At 43.4% G+C, this 21,166-nt stretch overlaps 2 protein-coding genes across 3 annotated transcripts in view; both read left to right on the forward strand.

The window, feature by feature from the left end:
- Positions 1 to 6,496, forward strand: part of LOC103256390 (inhibitor of nuclear factor kappa-B kinase-interacting protein-like) — a gene marked incomplete at its 5' end in the record, with an annotated part of 20,495 nt that extends 13,999 nt beyond the window's left edge. Inside the window, 2 exons of the mRNA XM_008054271.2 lie at positions 968 to 1,085; positions 5,370 to 6,496. Coding sequence (XP_008052462.2) covers positions 968 to 1,085; positions 5,370 to 6,206 — 955 coding nt within the window. The remainder of the gene's footprint in view (positions 1 to 967; positions 1,086 to 5,369) is intronic.
- Positions 1 to 20,880, forward strand: part of LOC103256388 (inhibitor of nuclear factor kappa-B kinase-interacting protein-like) — a 35,079-nt gene extending 14,199 nt beyond the window's left edge. Inside the window, exons 2-3 of one of the 2 annotated variants that reach the window (XM_008054268.2) lie at positions 968 to 1,085; positions 19,930 to 20,880. In XM_008054268.2, coding sequence (XP_008052459.1) covers positions 19,951 to 20,685 — 735 coding nt within the window. In that variant the 5' untranslated portion in view covers positions 968 to 1,085; positions 19,930 to 19,950 and the 3' untranslated portion in view covers positions 20,686 to 20,880. The remainder of the gene's footprint in view (positions 1 to 967; positions 1,086 to 19,929) is intronic. The other variant, XM_021710521.1, reaches the window with a different exon arrangement.
- The last annotated feature ends 286 nt before the right edge of the window (positions 20,881 to 21,166 follow it).

A 21,166-nucleotide genomic window follows, 5' to 3' on the forward strand; every position in this document is an offset into this window, starting at 1 on the left:
AAGGATCGCCGGAGCCCAGCAGGTCGAGGCTGCGGTGGCCGGGAGCAGCCACTGCACTCCAGTCTGGGCGACAGAGTGAGACTCCAACTCAAAAAAAAAAACAAAAACAAATAAAGTTGTTCTCCTATGTCAGCCTCCCAAAGCAGTGGGATTACAGGCGTGAGCCACCCCACCCAGCCTGTTGTTTGCAACCTCTAGTCACTGTCACCTCTCTTCCTCCAACTCTACTACTTTTCATCAGTCTACTTCCAACATTTTAGTTTTAAAATACTTTTTAAAAATAGACTACTCTTGTTTCTCGTATATTTCAGCATAAAAACACGTATTTTCTAGCTATTGCTCAAGTATGACCTTGAGAAAAATAGTACCTCAAAGATCTTGTTCTAAATGTCTTCCTCTGAAATATTTCTTGGGTGTGCATCTATTACACATATCACACTGTTGTACTCACTGGACTGTTAGCTGTGAATGGAGCAGTATTTTACTCAGCTTGGCACGAGTTAAACCAGTACCTACAATATAAATGTTTGTTGAAATAAACTGATAAAAGTTTCAGCTAGCCAGACACAATGGCATACACCTGTAATCCCAGCATTTTTGGAGGCAGAGGTGGTAGATTACTTGAGCCTAGGAGTTCGAGACCAGGCTGGGCAACATAGTGAGACTTCGTTCATACAAAAAAAGTGAAAAAATTAGCCGGGTGTGGTGGCATGTACCTGTAGGCCCAGCTAAATGGGACGCTGAGAAAGGAGGATCGCCTGAGCCCAGGAGGTGGCAGCGAGCCATGAGTGTGCCAGTGCACTTCAGCTTGGGCAACAGCGTGAGACCCCGACTCAAAAACAAAACAAGACAACCTACCCATACCAAATTGTATGTTGTTCTTACCAGGAGTGGGTGTGATAGTCCTTTGAAATTCAGACTTAAATGAGTGTGAAATAGGCAGCAATGTTTTTTTTTTCTTTTCCAGGTTTGTGTTTCAGCAGTCAGAAAAGTTTGCAAAGGTGGAAAGTCAATACCAACTATTGAAAATAGAAACCCACGAGTTCCAAGGACTTCAGAGTAAGATCAGTTTAATTTCAGAAAAGGTAACCATTGACTGACTTTCTGGACGACTCTCCTGTCCTGCTTCCCCACTACCATTCCTCTACCCCGTCTCAGATCCTCTTCCTTCCTGCCCTTGAGACCAGTATTGTTTTAGCTCTCATAGGTCTTTCTGCCTCTTGGCATTCTTCCTCTCCTCCAATTGAGACTCCGAATGCATTCTGGAAGGACAAGGATTTCTTTTTTATAGAAAGCTACTTCTATTATTGAAAAAGATGAATATGTTCATGTTGACATGATGTTAATTTTCTACTGAAGTGTCAGGTATCTGGAGCATTGAAAATACGGTTGATCTTTAGGTATAAAATTAGAATATGAGCTGGGCTCGGTGGCTCAGCCTGTATTCTCGCACCTTTGGGAGGCTGAGGTGAGTGGATTGCCTGAGCCCGCGGGTTCGAGACCCACCTGGGCAACTTGGCAAGACCTCATCTCTACAATAAATCAAAAGTTAGCCGGGCATGGTAGTGCGTGCCTGTAGTTCCAGCTACTTGAAAGGCTGAGGCGGAAGGATCGCCGGAGCCCAGCAGGTCGAGGCTGCGCTGGCCGGGAGCGGCCACTGCACTACAGTCTGGGCCACAGAGTGAGACTCCAACTCAAAAAAAAAAAAAATTAGAATATGAATAGCATGTATCGGGAAAAGAGCTATTCATTTTTTTCTTTCGCACTTGTTAAGGTATGCGCCTATAAGAATGACTAGTCTAAAAGTAACTACCGATCCTGTAGCCACATTGAAAACTAGAATTGTACTATTTGGGAGGCTGAGGCAGGAGAAGTTGGAGGCTCCAGTCCAGATGACAGAGCAAGACCACGTCTCTTAAAAACAAAAAATTTAAATAATGCTGTGTCAGTGTTGTGTTTCTTCAAGTTGTCAGTGCTGATTTCCACCAGATGCATTATTACTGTAATTCTTAGGACTGTGAGACAAACATTTTGTAACTCCCACACCGCCCAGGAGAAGGTCAGCTGTGATCAATAAGGCATCTTGTGGGCCTTGTCTGACTACCAGGGCGAAGCTGTCATTGAGAAACATGCCTTGTTTGCTCATTTATTCATCCACTAAACCTTTACTCACGTCATGACGTGAGCAAGGACTTGTGTTTGACAAGGATGTAATGAAATTAGATGGGGATGAAATGGAGTGTCTGAGTCCCTGCTGCCTCGTGTGCAGAGCGAGCATACATCCCCCAGAAGAGAAAAGCCATGGATGAAAAGTAAGCATCCTCACTCACTCATGACACAGGAGTTCATGGCGGGGGCAGAGTGCTGAGGTCTTCCCAGGGAGCTGCAAAAAGAGTTGCTGTTTTGACATCGAGTTGAAATCCAGTTGCAGTTGTTGGGGACACTCTAACATCATGATTTTAAAAGTTCAGGAGCTAGAAATTTTGTATGTTTAATTAAAAGTTATTGAAAACAAATTTTGAACTAAGTTAAATTTCCTTTTTAAACGAAAAAAATTGTGTTGACAATAAAAATGCTTTTGAAGTAGTTTTTTGTTTTGTTTTGTTTTGTTTTTTTTGAGTAGGAGTCTCACTCTGTCGCCAAGCTGGACACTCACTGTCACGGCTCACTGCTGCCTCGACCTGCAAGGGCTCAGCCGATCCAAGTAGCTGGAAGTCACTGCACCTGACTAATTTTTTGATTTATTGTAGAGAAAAGGTCTCACTAAGTTGCCCAGCCTGGCCTCAAACCCCTGGGCTCAGGCAGTCTTCTTGTCTCTGCCTCCCAAAGTGCTGGGATTACATGAAGCAGATTTTTAAAATAATATAGAATCCAAGAAATATTCTGTCTTATCATGGCTCTTTCTTTCTCAGTCTACCGTGGGAATAATTTAATAAGAGCTGCCTTTTTACAAAGCTGTCCCTAAAGTGTAGCTTAATGCAGTAGGAGAGGAGAACAGCCAGATGTGGGTTTCTTCACATATATTGAATGAGAAAAAGACATTTGTAAGGATCAGATTTGTGCACTAAGTCCTCACTTAACGTCATCAGCAAGTGCTTTGAAACTGGGACTTGAGAGGAAAGACGAGCAGCAAGTGGGTTGGTAACATCCCTTCAGCCGGTGTCCCTTCGTTATCGTGTTGGTGAGGAAAAAGTGGGCGTGGTCATACCCTGCTTAAGGTCCTAGTTTCCAGGAACCTACTGACAATGTTAAGTGTGGACTTACTATGTATGCAAACTCTGAAAATGTTCAAGCACTAATAAATTTCAGGTGTGAATTCTTTAAAAAAAAAGAAAAGAAAAGCTATTAGAAGATATTGACAGCTCGTTGACTAGTTACTGTGGCATGCTCGTCACTCAACATTTGCAGATGAAATCTTGAGACTTTTATTATCCTGAAAAGTGGATCTTGCACTTACTTGTGATGCCCCTCCTTCAGACGACAGTGATGCTCTGAACAACCAAAACAGAAAGTTGCTTTAGGTAAAAGATAAGCTTCTGTCTTCAAATTACTGCTAATAATGCAACTAAGCATCACTGTATCAACAATGGACAAGTATTTCTTAGAGTTTATTTTTCAAGGAACTCGTATTATCAGAGTGGGTATTGTATGAGCCAGGTCTGTCACACATTGTTCCCATCTGTCACCTGGAACTGCTGTCGTCCTGTTGGGTGGGCCTGGAAAGTGTATGGTCGTTGTTCTTGAAGGCCTAGGACATGGTGTTTTCCCATGAGGAATTTGGCAGCTCTCGCATCTTCTGCGCCTGGCTCACTGAGCAGCCTGTCAATGCGTCCGACTTGAGGGTCGCTTCCAGCCCTTTCCCCGTTGCCCTCCTGACTCGAACTCTCTCCTCCAAGCCTCTGCCAGCCCCATGCTAGTTCTGTCGTAGACTCTGCTTGTCACCTGTGAGTGTCATTGTTAGTAGTTTGTCTCCCTTACTCATCGTCAGAGCGAGCACTGTATCTTTGATCTCTATTTCCCAGGGCCCTAATAACGGAAGAGCTCGCAAAGGACACTTAAGAATTGATCTTACTGGAGCTCTAGAATATATGATGTGAAAGATCCAAAACACTATCTCCCCTGTCAAATCGTGAAATCAGGGATTATGCCATATTTACCCTTTTATATCCAGTGTCTAGTACAAGGTCTGGAACAGAGGGAACACTCAAAAATTTTTAGTTATATGATCTAAGTGCCAAATATGTGTTGAATACACTATGTAACAGGCGCTACAGCAGCTATGAGATCGGGTCTGAGCCTTGACGTGAGGACAGAACTTGACTAAGAAGAGGGCTATATCATAGGGAGAGCTTGTAGAGTTTGAGACTTTATTCTAGAAGCATTAGGAAATATCAAAGGTTTTTTACCATGATGTTCATAGCAGTTTTTAAAAGCTTAATTTGGTACTAGTGTGTAGTATGATTTAGAGGACATGTTTGGAAGTCGATACTGGATTCTTCTGGAATGCTTGCATCAATCACTGAAGTGATTAGGTTGACTCTCCACCTAAGTGTTTTCTTAGCTCTTCCCCTGTTATAGTACATATAGACTTGTCTTCTCCCCAATTAAACCAACCTACTTAAGGAAAAAACTGTGTCTTAGTCAGGATTATGTCTTCAACACAGTGCTGCAAGCATTTGGTGAGTTGTTATCATTTCTAGGCCTTCTCGTAGTCTCTAAAGCTGTCATCTGTGTGTGAGTGTAGACTAAAAGAGGTCTATGACCTGGCTTTCCAGATACACGTTAGGAGGCGCCAGGGGCTTCCTATGACTTACAGATACTTAGAACACTTTACCATTTGATTGGCTTGTCTCACTAAGCTGAGTTTTTGAATTCATTTTCACCTGGGTGTCTGTAAGAACTGATTCTAGTTCCTTCACTGCAAGAGGTTGGTCAAAAAAATTTTTTTTTAGGCAGAACTCTTCCAGAATCATAAGATTTAGGAATGGCAATAACTTTTATACTAGGTTGCAGCTTCTAAAATAAAATCAATAAAAATGCCATCTCTGTTACTTTCCATTTGCATATAAAAAAGGAAATTAGTTTACGCTTAAGGCTTCCTTAACATTATTTTTCTCTTGAATATGCCTCCATGAAAGGATATCTAGAAATATATGTTAAGGTGTATATTTTTCTAACATAGAACTCATCTATTTAATTTGTGAAAACATTAAAGTAATAAATGTTTTGGTCAGTATGATTCTGATATAATTGGATATTTCATACACCTTCAGAATTTGAACTTGGCATGCTTCTGATTGTTAAAGTGTGTTTCTCTAATATGAAAATTATTAAGTAGCCATGGGAATTGTTTTGTGTTGTAAATGCAGCTTGAGTCTACGGAAAGCATCCTACAGAAAGCTAAGTCATCCATGTCTTTGATGACCCAGTTTGAGCAGGAAGTATCCAGCCTCCAAAGCATCGTGCATGACATTCAAAATAGTGAAGAGATGCTCACTCAAAAAATGCAAAACCTTAATGAGAAATTCCAGAATGTTACAGATTTCTGGAAGAGAAGCCTAGAAGAAATGAGTGTTAATACAGATGTTTTCAAATCAGAAGCAAAACATATACATTCTCAAGTTACTGTTCAAATTAACTCAGTTGAGCAAGGAGTAAAACTGCTCACTGAACGGCTGAAAGAGTTGGAAGACAGCACACTAAGAAATATTAGAACAGTGAAAAAACAAGAAGAAGAAGACCTCCTACAAGTAGAAGAGCAGCTTGGCTCTGATACAAAAGCAGTTGAAAAGTTAGAAGAGGAACAGCACGCTCTCTTTGCCAGAGAAGAAGATCTGACTAGTAAACTTTCCAACTATGAACCCAAAGTTCAAGAATGCAAGACATATGTGCCAGCAGTCGAAAATGCTATTCACTCTGTTCTTAGAGTGTCTCAGGACCTGCTAGTAACAGAAAAGAAAATAGAAGACTTGACTATGCAGATGTTTAATATGGAAGACGATATGCTGAAAACAGTGTCTGAAATACTGGAGATGCAGAAAACCCTTGAAGGAATTCAGTATGATAACAGCCTATTAAAGATGCAGAATGAACTGGATGTCCTAAAAGGAAAAGTTCGCGATTTTATGACATATTCAAGCACAAAAGAAAAGGGAACCTCAGAAGAATCTAATCTGGAAAATAAAGGAGTTGGTAGTGATTTTTAAATCCACTGCATTTATTCTGATGCATCATTATTAGACATAAACTGGTTCGTTTCATGGATTTCAGCTACTTTGCTGTGCCTCACTTTCTCCTGCATTACTGGGAAATAAGTGAGAATGCCACACAAATGAATTATCCGTGTAATCAAAGCTCACCTCTTTAAGCAATAACATTTATTTCATTTTATCCATTTTAAGTAGAAATAACTCTATATATTTCTGTACTTTTTAGGGGGGAGGGGGGTCTGAGTCTCACTCTATCTCCCAAGCTGCAGGGCAGTGACACGCTCAGGACCACCGCAGCCACGACCTGCTGGACTCTGGTGATCCTTCCACCTCAGCCCTCCAAGTAGCTAGAACTGCAGACACATGCCACCACACCCAGCTAATATTTCTGTACGTTTTAAAGCAAGATACTTTAAAATGTATTTTTAATATTTTAAAATATTTTTCTAGTAAGTAGTGGACAAAATTATGAACTTCACCTATCATACTGGATTCAAACACGTTGCTGTCTCTAGGAGCTAATGAAGAGTATTTACCACTTCAGTAAATGACCCCAGCTTGCTATTTTTCAGAACATTTTCTGTTCCTTTTCTTTACGTTTTTGGGGTTTTTTTTTTTTTTTTTTTTTTAGTCGGAGTCTCACTCTGTCACCCAGGATGGAGTGCAGTGCAGTGGTGTGCTCACTGCCACTGCAGCCTTGACCTGCTGGGCTCAGGTGATCCTTCCACCTCAGCCTTCCAAGTAGCCGGATCCACAGGCATGTGCCACCAATACCCGGCTAATTTTTAAAAATTTATTGTAGAGATGAGGTCTCGCCAAGTTGCCCAGGCTGGTCTGAAATCCCTGGACTCAGGGAGTCCTCTCTCCTCTGCCTCCCAAAGTGCTGGGATTACAGGTGTGAGCCACCACTCCTGGCTTTTTTCTACTTCTTATACCTTTTCTGTTACCTGACCTTACTGTAGTTTGGTTAGAATGTGCCTCCCTCAGCCAGTTCTTCATTTTCTTCTTGTAATTCATTGTAGGTTAAGAATCCAGACAACTAAGTTCATAGGAATTTTGTCTAAAATAAAAGATAACATGCCTGAGAGAGAACCTGGGCACTTTGTTGTGAATTAATGTGCACTTTCTGAAAACCTATGAAGCCTGAGAAATGTTTTACTTTTTATTAAGGTTCTAAACTGTGTGACCAATACTTCTAAGAATTTTAAAATACAAATAAATATGTTCTTAGTTAAGGCCTTTCCTGTGAATTTTGTGTGTATGCTTTGAAATGTGAGCCTTTGGGATATCTGTATACCTGGGCTTTTATTTTTTAGGTTCTAACTGTGTTAGGCTTGAGTTTGCTAGATACAAGGTCTCTAGATAAAATAGTCTACTTAAAACAAACAAAAATAAATAAATAAGCCAGTGGCCTATTTTAAAGAGGAAAAAGTAACATAATGATAAATGACAATTACTAAAAGTATGTCATTTTCAAGATTTCCCAGACTAATTATTTTGCATATTGATTTTATTTTACTTAAAATTACACCATGTCATCAACTGCAGATGAAAGTCCTGTTTTACTTGTTTCTTTTTGTCAGTAACTATCCCAGTGTCATAATGCAGTTTCAGTGGTGTTGAACGCAAGGAACCTGAAAGCAACCGCAGTCAGGTCGTTTTACATGTGAACCTGCAAGTTGTCGAACTCCCGAGCAAGCTCTGCCCTGGAGGCAGGAGGCCCGTGGCAGTCAGCTGTGAGTCACAAAGGCAGGCCTGGAGAAGGCCACTAGTGAGGGGCACAGCATTCTTGTAGTCATAATATGAAATTTCTTGACTTCTGAATGCCCGAGTTCTTCTCTGTGTGCACTGACAAGACTCTGTTTGTTTACTTTTACTTGAAGGGCAATAAAATGGATCACAAAGTCAGCTGGAACTCTGTTGTTTTGGCCTCCATGCTGTCAGGGAGATGGGATCTCTTCTCTTGTCTTCTTTTAAATAATGTTTTGTGCCTATCACAAGATTTAGTGCAACCTAATTGTGAATTTATGTATACCATGGTGATGGTTACTGAAGGTGAATGGAGACAAGGTGGCCACTGCGCTCTATAGTGACACTTACAAGGGAAACAAAAGCTGCACTTCTACGAGTATCACCTGAGAAAACAATCGCAGTGTATGTGTGTGTGGCATGTGTATATATTCCTTTACAAAGAGGTTTTCCTGTTTAAAAATCGTCTTTCCAGAGATTGAGATATGCTCAATTTGTCTTCCTCTCTTTCTGCCCCTCATTTAGCACAGAGGCTTGAAATTTCAAAACCTTCTCTGTGTACAGAACACTAATTCCGTTGTTCGTGTCTTCTTCTTCCTGTTGCTGTTGCTGTGTGACCACAGCGCCTTGCCAAGTTTTCAGGCTGGTCTCGAAGCCCCGGCCTCAAGAAGTTCTCTCACCTCGGGCTCCAAGAGCTCGGGGATCATAGGGGCGAGCCACGGCACCTGGCCAGCTTTTTCTTTAAGGAAAACTGCTGATATTTGAAGACACGTTTTTGTATCTTTGTAATTGATGACAAATTTTATATCAATTACTTCCTTAGACAAGTACTGGGTTCATTTTTATAGAAATTTTTGCACAAATAAATTACTTTTACAAAATAGACACCTAAGTATTTTTAAACTTTTGGGTGTAAAGTTTAAAAATATATTTATAGTAACATTTCCTTAAATTCTGCCCAATGTTAGAAGCTGTTCACTAAGTGTACTTTTATATTTTACAATGAAAAATGTTGATGTATTAACTTGTAATGCTTCATAGAAAACTAAACCTGTAAGAGACAAAGTTAATAGTATTATATTTTATCTCAATTGTAGAATTTTGTGCGAATTTGTCATCTTGATCAAAGCTTGGTATGATGTCATGACACAATAACGATGCTGTAAATTCACCAAAAATACCTCCCATTTCTCCATAAGCTTACCTCATATTTGCACAGTTGACAAAAGCTCTGCAAATTCTCCCAGCATCTGTTCATTTCAATTCGGCTACAAACTAGTAATTTAATACAAATAAAAATGCCCCATCTGCTCTCACACAGCAGGGGAGGAGAGCACTTGCATCGGGGCCCATCATGTGGCCGACATTTCTAGGTTTGCAGTTTTCGGCTCCGTGTTCTGGGAACTACCTTGTGCCAGTCAGGATGGTGGGCGTCACTCATCTTAATTACACCTTTGCTAGCCATTAGACCCATTTTACACATAAGGAAACCGAGGCTTAGGAATTAGGAATTCATCTTAATTCCTAAGAATTAATTAATTCCTACTTCTTAGGAATTAGGAGTCTTGCAGTTGCACTGCTAGATCTGTCCAACACCAGAGACCAGGGACCTCCCACCACACAAAGCAACTTGCTGCTGTTCGGGCAGGGGAGAAAAACAAAATCACAGGAAATATGCTGTTGGCCAGGCTCGGTGGCTCAGCCTGTAATCCCGCGCTTTGGGAGGCCGAGGTGAGTGAATTGCCTGAGCCCGCGGGTTCGAGACCCGCCTGGACAACTTGGCGAGACCTCATCTCTACAATAAATCAAAAAATGAGCCGGGCGTGGTAGTGCGCGCCTGTAGTTCCAGCTACTCGGAAGGCTGAGGCGGAAGGATCGCTGGAGCCCAGCAGGTTGAGGCTGCGGTGGCCGGGAGCGGCCACTGCACTCCAGTCTGGGCGACAGAGTGAGACTCCAACTCAAAAAAAAAAAAAAGAAAGAAAGAAATATGCTGTTAGTGGAACTATCTTGAAAATTCAAAAAGCAATCATCCAGCCAGGCTCAACATCTCACGCCTGTGATCCCAAGCACTGTGGGAGGCTGAGGCGGAAGGATTGCTTGAGCCCAGGAGTTTCAGATTGGCCTGGACAACATAATAAGATCTCGTCTCTACAAAAAAATAAAAAAACTAGGTGGGCATGGGGGTGCATGCCTGTAGTCCCAGCTACTTGAGATGCTGAGGCAGAAGGACCGCTTAAGCTCAGCAGGTCAACGCTGCAGTAGCTGTGAGCATGCCACTGCACTCCAGCCTGGGTGACAGAGTGAGACTCTAACACACCCGCGCACACACGCACACACGCAATCATTTAGTCAAATGTGTTCTCTACTATGTCACCATTAGATTTTATTCTAAGTCCCTCAGAAACCGCAGGTGGGCTCTAAAATTGTTTGGGCCTTGAGTAAATGTTCAGGAGGAGGGAAAACTGTGAAAAGCCCTAGGCTAGAATCTTCTAATCTAGGTTTTGCCTCTGTGTGTTCTTGGGCCCTTTATTTTGGGGCTTGGTTTTCAAATAGTAAAATGAGAGAATTGTACAAACTATTTCCGAGATCCCTTCTGGCTTAAAATGAGTCTAAATTGTAGAGATCAATAAAATTTCCAGGTCCCTTAGTAGAATACAAAGATTCCTTAGTAAAGTTTTTGGAGAGCAGATTGGACCTGGAAATAATTTCCTTGAACCATGTTGCTGTCTTGAAGATCCAGACAATATTTATTTAGCATTACAAGGCTGTATCTAGCATGACACTTTGCATATGTGATAGGAATTTGATAAATATTCAAATCACTGATGAAATCTTTTGAGCTCCTGATAGATTCTCTAACTCTTCTATACATCCCAGGCAAATGCTTAAAATGACCTAGGTGATTTTTTTTAAAAATTCAGTACAACAACTCTAGACAATTACAGACTCTATTGCGTTTATGTGTTAGTAAAGAACAGTAGCTCCCGCGCCTTTGGGAGGCTGAGGTGAGTAGATTGCCTGAGCCCGCGGATTCGAGACCCGCCTGGGCAGCGAGACCTCATCCCTACAATAAATCAAAAAATCAGCCGGCCGTGGTAGCGCGTGCCTGTAATTCCGGCTACTTGGAAGGCTGAGGCGGAAGGATCGCCGGAGCCCAGCAGGTCGAGGCTGCGGTGGCCGGGAGCGGCCACTGCACTCCAGTCTGGGCAACAGAGTGAGACTCCAACTCAAAAAACAAACAAACAAACAAACAAAAAGAACAGTAGCAATTCATAATAAATTGCTGTTATAAACTACCAAATAAAACAAAGAGGTTTGGGTTGACAGCTCTTTCAAGAACGATGTATATGCAGAAAATACAAGGATACTACGTCAGGTGCTTAATCCATCAGGTGCTTAATCCACTCTTTGAATCCTCTGAGGAGAAACAGGAGGCAGCTCCAGAACAGGAACTGCAGAGGTCACCCGGTGCAGGGATTGACGTGTCTCCAGAGATCTACATCAGCGAAGCTTTCGAATGGACGGACCTTGAGGCGTGTCTACAACCCTACGATTCCTCTGAGGAGGAAGTAGAGGTATCTCCAGAATAAGAAGGAGGAACACCTTTCTTTGTCATGTCAACCTGTGCAGGGGTTGATGGTGGCTGCTGCTCCCGCCGCTGATAGACCGCTCTTCGGTCAGCCACGCAGGGTCCACGCAATGCCGCAGCTGCCGCTGCTGCCACCTGCCCCTCCCTCGCACAGGATGGCCTTTGGCCAACAGCCCGAAGAGCTCCGGGCTCCCTCCCTGGCTGCACCACCGACCTGCCCAGGGACATCCCATGCCAGGCCAACCTGCAGAGCCAAACTGTCTCGCGTTCTCTGTATGCCCAGGGAAAGCAGCGTCATGACAGGCAGCAGAGTGGCTATGGCCCATCATCCTGGATCCAGCCGACCCTACCCACAACGTGGCAGAGGGGTACAGATGGGACATTGTCGCTGAGAGGGCCTGCCAGTGCCTGAAACAGGACTGTTGCTATGACAACAGGGAGAACCCGGTCAGGTCACGGGACATCGTGGTGACCGTGGAGCAGTGGGGCCACCCAGATTTGACCCTCAGGGTGAATCCTTATGACTCCCTAAAGAAGATGAAAGAGAAAATCCGGAAAAGTCGGGGCTACTCAGGACAGCAGCGTCTGTCCTTCCAGGCGCCCAGTGGCAAGAGGCAGCAGCTCAGCAGTCGCTGCTCCCTGGCCAGTTACGGGGTCTTCTCTGACGTCCACGTCTGTCTGCTGGAAACCGTCTTCCCCAAGATCCAGGTCTTCGTGCAGAATCCTGATGGCGGGAGCGACGCCTATGCCATCGACCCCAGCAGCTTCATCCTGGTCTGAAACAGCAGATCAGAGACAAGCAGGGGCTGCCTAAGAGGCAGCCGCAGCTGGAGTTCCAGTGCCAAGTCCTGCAGCACTGGCTGGATCTGGGGTGCTATGCCATCAAAGACGGCGACACCCTCATCCTCTCTTTGTTTCCAGCCAGCTAGTGTCCTTTGGGAAACTCCTCTGCGTCTCTGCGGTCCAATTTAGAACCCATCCTATCAACCACTCCTTCCCATTATCTGCTGGGGAGGCCCCAGGTCTTCACCGGCTTTATAGGCGACTCTCTTCCCCTCTGGCGATTTCTTCATTAAGAAAAGATTAGAGAAGTTGGTCTCTTAGGCCTCTGATGCTCACGTTTGAGAACCGCCCAAACTGGCCAGCGGCGGTTTGTGGGGAACTACAATCCCCACTATGCCTTGCGCTCCTCCGCTCTCACGGGTCGCGTAGGAGAGCCGACAATGGAGGCCTCCCCCACAATTCTTTGCGGTGGCCCAAGATGGCGGTGCTCAGTGGCGCCGTGAGGGATTCGGAAAGGAGAGCCGTAGCAGCGGCCGCGATGGGGAGGGGCCGGCGCGGTCCCGGGAAGTGGCGATACCGGCCTGGGACTTGAAGAAGGGCCCGCAGGGGCCGGAGAAACCCAGAAGCGCTTCATTACCATCTCAGAAGTAGCACCGGCGCCAGCAAAAACTGAAGTCCAGAAAGTCGCCTCAGGATGACGGAGTCCTTGACTGCTGCGCCTCCCAGCCTCTCCTGTCTGGGTCTCCAACTCCTTTGCCACTTTGGCGGCTGCCTTAGGTAGGGCGCTAAACTGCTGATTTCCAGAAGGTTCTGAGGGCTGGCTGACCTGATCTGGCATCCGCTCAAGTGCCACATCCTGTGTGGGACCTCAGGCATACCTCGCATCAGACGTGGCATCATGTTGTGGTTAGAGCACTGTGAGTCCCAGTCTTTGCCTCTGGACTAGGCGGTCCTGGAGAACAGAGCGGGGCAGCCTCGGCGCCTGGGAAGGAGGGTTGGGGTCTGGTGATGCTGACTCTGCCCTTTGGATCTTGCACTTTGCCTTTTCTTCACGGCCATTCCTGGCGGCCCCGAGAAGGAAGCTTCTCCCCCGCCCTGCCGCAAGCGACAGCCTTCCAGGTCCAGCAGCAGCGAGCACAGTGCCGAGGAGTGGCAGAGGTGCCGGGAGGCAGCTGTGTCGGTGTCCGACATCCTCTGGGAGTCAGCCATCCACAGTCCCGTCAGGGAGGAGAAGGAAGCAAGAAAGAAAAGGAAGTCGGAAAAGAAAGCCAAGAAGGCGGCCAGCGCCCACTCGGCTGTAACCACCACTGTCACTGCCAGTGGCGCTGTGGTCCAGAAGCAGGAGTCAGGCAAGCCCAGCGGGGACCAGATGCTGTTTGGGACCGAAAAGAAAAAAAGAAAGGAGAAGCCAAGAAGGCCAGTGAGGCGTCTCTGTTCCCACCAGCAAAGAGAGCTGCAGCTGTACCTGCAAACCGACCATCTGTGGGGACAGGGCCCAACTAATTCTGAGGACAAGGTACCCCTTGCGGATGAGGCATTTCCAAGCCCCACCTCCCTTTCTGAGTTCAAGGACTTGGCTGACAAGACTGACTCTGCCCACCAGACCCTGATCGTCATGGGGGCTTGCGCAAGAGTCAGGGCAAAGAAGTGGCTGGAGGGCGAGAAGCCTAAGCAAGGCTTGCTGCTCTGTGTCCTCACGGAGGGCTGCGGCATACCTGTGGTTCCAGAACATTCCATGGCTTCAGGAAGAAGGAGCCTTTCAGTTATTCAAGACTAGTGACTACATGGTGAAGCTTCTCTCTCTCCACAACTGTCAGGTGAGCAGAGGAAAAAAGACCTTTCTCCTTCCCTGCCACCTCTTTAGCCTGCTCTAAGAAACAGTCTTTAGAAAATGAGGGAAGGGGTCCCCAAGATGCCAAGGCGCAGAGAAACTTTGGTTCTTCTCCCCTTAGCCCATGTAGAATTGATAGAACTGCCTGAAAAAAGGACAGAGCAGTTTACCCCCTAGTTTTCCAACTTTTCTTTGCCTACAGCTGTGAATATACCATACACGATGATGTCTCTGAGCTAAACCAGATTACCGAAAATAAACTGCCGAGGGACCCAAAACAAAGCTTAGAGTGATTTGGGTATTGCCTCCCTGTCAGTGCTGAGCCTCGAGACAATTTAAACGTCATCCTCCTGCCTGCCTCCCCCGCGATATGTTCCTTCACCCCAGCTTCAAGGCTTCAGGAAGTCTTTAGCCCTTGTGGACTAGGTTTCATGCAGCAAGGGTATTCTGAAAGATGGGGTAGAAGCTCCAGGTCAAGGTGGAATCTGGCTTCATTGCCTTCATGGTCGGTTTCAAAAGAGCAAGAGAAGCAAAGACGTGAGGTGGGCAAGTGTGTGCGCTGGAGAAGTTTCCAGTACGTCTTTCATCGACTTTACTAAAAGTTAAATAAACATACAGGCTCGCCCTTGGCTGGCTACAAGCCAAAACAAAAAACAAAAAAAACAAAGAGGTTTGCCAGTAGCTTCTTCCTAGTGATCTATGCTCTTTCTGAGGTGTCTTAATTGTGTAATACTGTTACTGTTATTCTACCGAGTAGACGCATCAACCAATGACATTCTAGTAATGAAACAGATGAAAGTAAGCCATCTGCTCCTTCACCCTTGGGAGATGCCGTTTCAGTAAATAGACTATATTGCAAAACTTTCTCCTTAAAAAAGAAAACCTGGACTTGTAATCACAACTTAATGTCCTTCCTATTTGTGGCTACTCCCAGTGTCATACCCACAGTAACGTTTTCTTAAGCTAATGCTTCTACCACAAAGCACACTTCGGACCACGTCCTCTGCAATAATTAATGCGGCATAAAGCTAGGGAGGAGAAAAACCCTCAAACGCATTTGGAAGCCAAAAACATATGCCGGGACAGTGTGAGGGAGCTGCTGCTTTGAACTGACGGTTCTGTAGCCCCATCTCAGCCGTTCACCGTGTTCTGCTGCACACATGTGGCTGCTCCTTTCCAAAGCTGCCCTCAAAACGATATCCTGTGTATATCACATTTTTATTCTCATTAAGAAAACTAAGTTTGTGTTGGCCAAAATAATCTCAAAAGGTTAGCATTCACTGAGTAAGCCAAATACACTTTCAGAAAGACAATGCATTTTTAAAAATTGAAGAAATACACAATTATTTTAGACAAAACTTGATGTCTTCAGATTAAACTGCATATTTATTTTGTAAACATGTTTTGCAGCCTGCATGTTGGCTTGTTTTTATTTTTACTTTTTTAGAGACGGGGTCTCTATGTTACCCAGGCAGGGGCTGTTCTCAGGTCTGATCATGTCTCACTGTAAACACCTGGACTCAAGCAATTCTCTCCCCTTCGCCTCCTGAATAGTTGTCACTACAGGTACATGCCACCACACCCAGCCATATTTGCTTTTTTATTCCTTTTCTGAGTTGCAAATAATTCCTTTATTCACATTCTGTCTCCCCAAATAAATGACAAACTTCCTGAAAGCAGAGACTGCTCTTGATTATACTAACACATACTATAGTGCAGTAAATGTTGAATCAAACTGGTTTTGATTATTAATAGAAACCTATAGGCAGTTTCATGCTTTAAAACATAACGCTGGCCGGGCTGGTGGCTCAGGCCTGCAATTCCAGCACTTTGGAAGGCTGAGGCAAGAGGACTGCCTGAGCCCAGGGCTTCGAGACCAGCCCAGGCAACTTGGTGAGACCTCGTCTCTACAATTAAAAAAAAAAATAGCTGGGCATGGTAGCGCACACCTGTAGTTCCGGCTACTTGGAAGACTGAGGAGGAAGGATCCCGGAGTCCAGTAGGTCAACGCTGGGGTGACCGTGAGCATGCCACTGCACTCCAGTCTGGGCGACAGAATGAAACTCCAACTCGAAAAAAAAGAAAGAAAGAAAAGAAAAATGATAAAAAAATAAAAGAAACAGTAAAAAAAAAAAATTCTACTTCCCTAACACTAGTATGCATACACACACAACCATCACCATAAACAACAAAAATGACAACTTGAAATGTCACTAGACAGTTGGTTGGCTCAAATGTTTCTCAGCTAATGTGTCCAAGTTGAACCAAGACAACAATTTAGAGATATCAATGTACTATGTGTAATGGGGAAGAATGGCATTTAATATACAAAAGCTGAGACTCACCTGTGTTTGGAATCATAGAATTTTAGAACCTTGGAAATATATATATATTACATAACATATATGACTATATGTATATTTTTGAGTGTATATCTGTCTTCTCTACTAAACTCAGCTGAGGCCATGACCCAAGTTAAGTCCATCTTTATGCCCCTCATACTTGGCATGCTTAACAACATACTGGGGACTTGTGAATTAATCTAATTATTCAATATCTCTTGGATAATTAGCCCAGAAACTTATTCATAAAAACTTATAGGCACTGGGCTCGGTGGCTCAGTCTGTAATCCCAGCACTTTGGGAGGCCGAGGTGAGTGGATTGCCTGAGCCCACGGGCTCAAGACCTGCCTGGGCAACTTGACGAGACCTCATCTCTACAATAAATTAAAAAAAAAAAAATTAGCTGGGTGTGGTAGCGGGCGCCTGTAGTTCCAGCTACTTGGAAGGCTGAGGTGGCAGGATCGCTGGAGCCCAGCAGGTCGAGGCTGTGGTGACCGGGAGTGGCCACTGCACTCCAGTCTGAGTGACAGGGTGAGATTCCAACTCAAAAAAAAAAAAAACTTATAGGCAAATGAAACACAGATGCCTAGTCTTGGACACTGGTCCCTTCATCTACCACTTGTTATAACTACAAACTTGCTAGTAGTTGCCTTAGACCCTGAATAACCAAAGAAATCTTGAGGAAAAAGAATATATCTGGAAACTTCATACTACCTTATCTCAAAATATACTACAAAGTTATAGTAATCAAAACAGCATGGCACTGGCATAAAACAAAACATACAGGCTAATGGGTCAGAATGAAGATCCCAGAAATAGAAATAAATCTTCACATATATGTCCAAATGATTTTCAACAAAGGTGCAAAGAAAACAGTGAGGAAGGGGCAGTCTCTTCAATAAACGGTGTTGGGAAAACTAAATATTCACATGCAAAAGAGTGAAATTGGACCCTTATCTCACACCACATACAAAAATTGACTAAAAATGAATTAAAGACTTAAATGTAAGACCAGAAACTAAACTACTAGAAGAAAACATGAGGAAAAAGCTCAAATATTAGTCTTGACAAAGACTTTTTAAGATTTTAATATAACCACAAAAGCACAAGCAACAAAAGCAAAAATAGACAAATAGGATTGCATCAAACTAAAGACCTTTGGCAAGCAAAGGAAGCAATCAGAGTGAAGAGACATTCTATGGAATTGTAGAAAATATTTGCAAACCATATAGCTGATAAGAGCTTAATCTCCAAAATATATAAGGAGCTCAGGACAACTCAGTAGCAAGAAAACAAATAACCTGAATAATAAATGGGCAATGGACCTGAACAGGTATTTCTTAAAAGACATGAGTGGCCAACAGGTATGTGAAAAAATGTTCAACACTACTAATCATCAGGGAAACGAAAATTAAAACCACAAAGTCACCTCACACCTTTTAGTCATCAAAACAGCATGATACCGGCATTTAAAACCATGCACAGATCAATGGAGCAGCTGGGCCTGGTGTCTCACGCCTGTAATCCAGCACTTTAAGAGGCCAAGGTGGAAGAATTGCTTGAGCCCAGGAATTCAAGACCAGTTTAGGCCGCATACCAAGACCTCGTCTCTGCAAAAATAATAATAATAATTGGCCAGGTGTGGTGATATACTTCTGTGTTCCCAGCTACAGGAGACTGGGGTGGGAACCCAGGAGGTTGAGGCTGCAGTGAGCTGTGCTCATGCCACTGGCACTACCGCTTGGGCAACAGAGTGAGACCCCAACTCAAAAAAAATGTCTATTATCAAAATGCCAAAAGATAAAAAGGATGTGGAGAAAAGGGAACGTTTGTATACTGTTGGTGGGAATATAAGTGGGTTATAGCCATTACAGAAAACAGTATGGGGGTTCCTCAAAAATTTAAAATAGAACCATCATATAACCCAGCAATCCCACTTGTGAATATGCATCCAAAAGAAATGAAATCAGTATGTCAAAGAGTTATCTGCACTCCAGTATTTGTTGCAACATTATTCCCAACAGCCAAGATATATAGAATTAGCTGGGCTCAGTGGCTCAGCCTGTAATCCCGCGCTTTGGGAGACTGAGGTGAGTGGATTGCCTGAGCCTGTGGGTTCAAGACCCGCCTGGACAATTTGGCGAGACCTCATCTCTTCAATAAATTTAAAAAAAAAAAAGCCGGTTTCGGTGGCTCAGCCTGTGATCCCATGCCTTTGGGAGGCTGAGGTGAGTGGATGGCCTGAGCCCACGGGTTCGAGACCCACCTGGGCAACTTGGCGAGACCTCATCTCTACAATAAATCAAAAAATCAGCCGGGCGTGGTAGCGCGTGCCTGTAATTCCCGCTACTCGGAAGGCGGAGGCGGAAGGATCGCCGGAGCCCAGCAGGTCGAGGCTTCGGTGGCCGGGAGCGGCCACTGCACTCCGGTCTGGGCGACAGAGTGAGACTCCCACTCAAAAACAAATAAATAAATACATAAATAAGACATATAGGATCAACCTGTGTCTATCAACAGATGGATGGATAAAGAAAATGCAGTGTATATTTCCACAGACACGCATATGCATGGAATAATATTCGGCCCTTAAAAAGAAGGAAGTGCTGTGATTTGTGACTACATAGATGAACCTAGAGGATGCCATGCTGGACGAAATAAGTCAGGCGCAGAACAAGAAATCCTGCGTCGTCTCACTCGCATGTGGATTCTAAAAACAGTCAAACTCAGAGAAGCAGAAAGTAGAGGGGTGGGCACCAGGGGCTGGATGGGGCAGGGCGGGAGGAATGGGAGGTGTTGGCCAAAGAGGACAAAGTTTCAGACGGATGGATGGATGGACAAAATCTGGAGAGCCTTTGCCCAGCACGGTGATTACAGTTAACAATAATGTATAATGTATCTGAAAATTACTCAGAAAATAAGTCTTAAATGTTCTCACCACAAAAAAGTGAGGTTATGGATATGCTAATGACTTTTATTTAATCATTTCACAATGTATATAGACATATCAAAACAACATTGTATGCCATAAATATATGTGATTTTTATTTATTACAGCTTAATAAATCTGTCTTGTCTCACCCTCCAAATCTACCAGAGCCCATCTGGAGGAGACTTCCTGTTTCTTTCTCCAGCAACTGAAAAAAACACATCACTGTCTCACTTAGCTCATCTTGTCACTGTACAAGGGACTAGTTGTGCAAACATGATAACTGAAAAGAATGCAATTTTAGTGACATTCTATAAAATGTCCTTAATGTTTTCCCTCTTGTTCATTAGTAAGACACTTAAATTGTTCTAAAGACTCAGACTTTTAAAGCCATCTTTTACATATGCTTTCCAGAAGAAAAATAAAATAAAATTGAAGTTGAGTTTTAAATGTTAAGCTTTTAATAAATTTAATCATTGTGACGTTATATTTTCTTATAGTGTCAGAAATCTGAAGCTATCATGGAACAATTGAAGTCTTTTCAAATAATTGATCATCTGCAGCGTCTACATGAAGAAATTTATGAGGTAAAAACTTGGTCCAACAAGATAATTGAAAAACAGGATATACTGAACAACAATTTGACAGCTCTTTCTCAAGACATTACAAAAGTAAACCAAAGCACAACTTCCCTGGCAAAAGATGTTGTTCTCAAGATTACAACTGTAAAAACAGACATACGACGTATTTCAGGTTTAGTAACTGATGTAGCATCACTCTCAAATTCTGTGCAAGAATTAGAAAACAAAATAGGAAAGGTAGAAAAACATACAGTAAAAAACATAGGTGATCTTCTTTCAAGCAGCATTGACCGAACAACAATGCTTCGAAAGATAGCATCTGAAAATTCACAAAGAATTAACTCTGTGAAGAAGACACTCTCTGAGCTGAAGAGTGATCTCAACAAGCACACTGATTGGTTTCTAAGCTTAGAAAGGGACAGAGCCAGAGTTCTGAAGACAGTGACGTTTGCAAATGATCTGAAACCAAAGGTGTATAATCTAAAGAAGGACTTCTCCCGCTTAGAACCATTGGTAAATGACTTAACACTACGCATTGGGAGACTGGTTACTGATTTACAACAAAGAGAAAAAGAAATTGCGTACTTAAAAGAGAAAATATCTAACTTAACAATAGTCCAAGCTGAGATTAAGGATATTAAAGATGAAATAACACACATTTCAGATATGGGTTAGTTTGACATTATTGATATTTGACTGAAGTAACTTTTTTTTAAAAATGGGACCTCTTATGGAAAGACTGGTAAATTAGAAATAATGATATTTTGGAGTAATTACCATTTTGTATTTGATTCTATTTTGTACAGTAAAAATGAAATTTGTAAACAGGTTGAACACTTGATTTTTTAAAAATAAATGTGCTAAAACCTATACTTGCAACTTTGTATAACAAAAACCTTATCCATGCCCCGACATTTCTCTCTCTCTCTCTCTCTCTCTCTCTCTCTCTGCAAGTAGGGAGAGTAAAACCTGCCGCTCCAGCATAGGAGATCTCGGCAGTATCAGATGGACGTGCCCTCATTAGCTGCCAGGCACAGCCCGGTGTGGGCAGTACCCTAGCTGAAGAACTGCCCTGTACCAGACAGGGCCATAGCATTCAGGATCCAACCGGAGAAAGAAAAACCAGAAAGGTCACAGATGTGAGCTGCAGGAAAAA

The sequence above is a fragment of the Carlito syrichta genome, unplaced genomic scaffold (assembly GCF_000164805.1).
Source record: "Carlito syrichta isolate Samal-C Ts95f unplaced genomic scaffold, Tarsius_syrichta-2.0.1 Scaffold289339, whole genome shotgun sequence".
Lineage (NCBI taxonomy): Eukaryota > Metazoa > Chordata > Mammalia > Primates > Tarsiidae > Carlito > Carlito syrichta.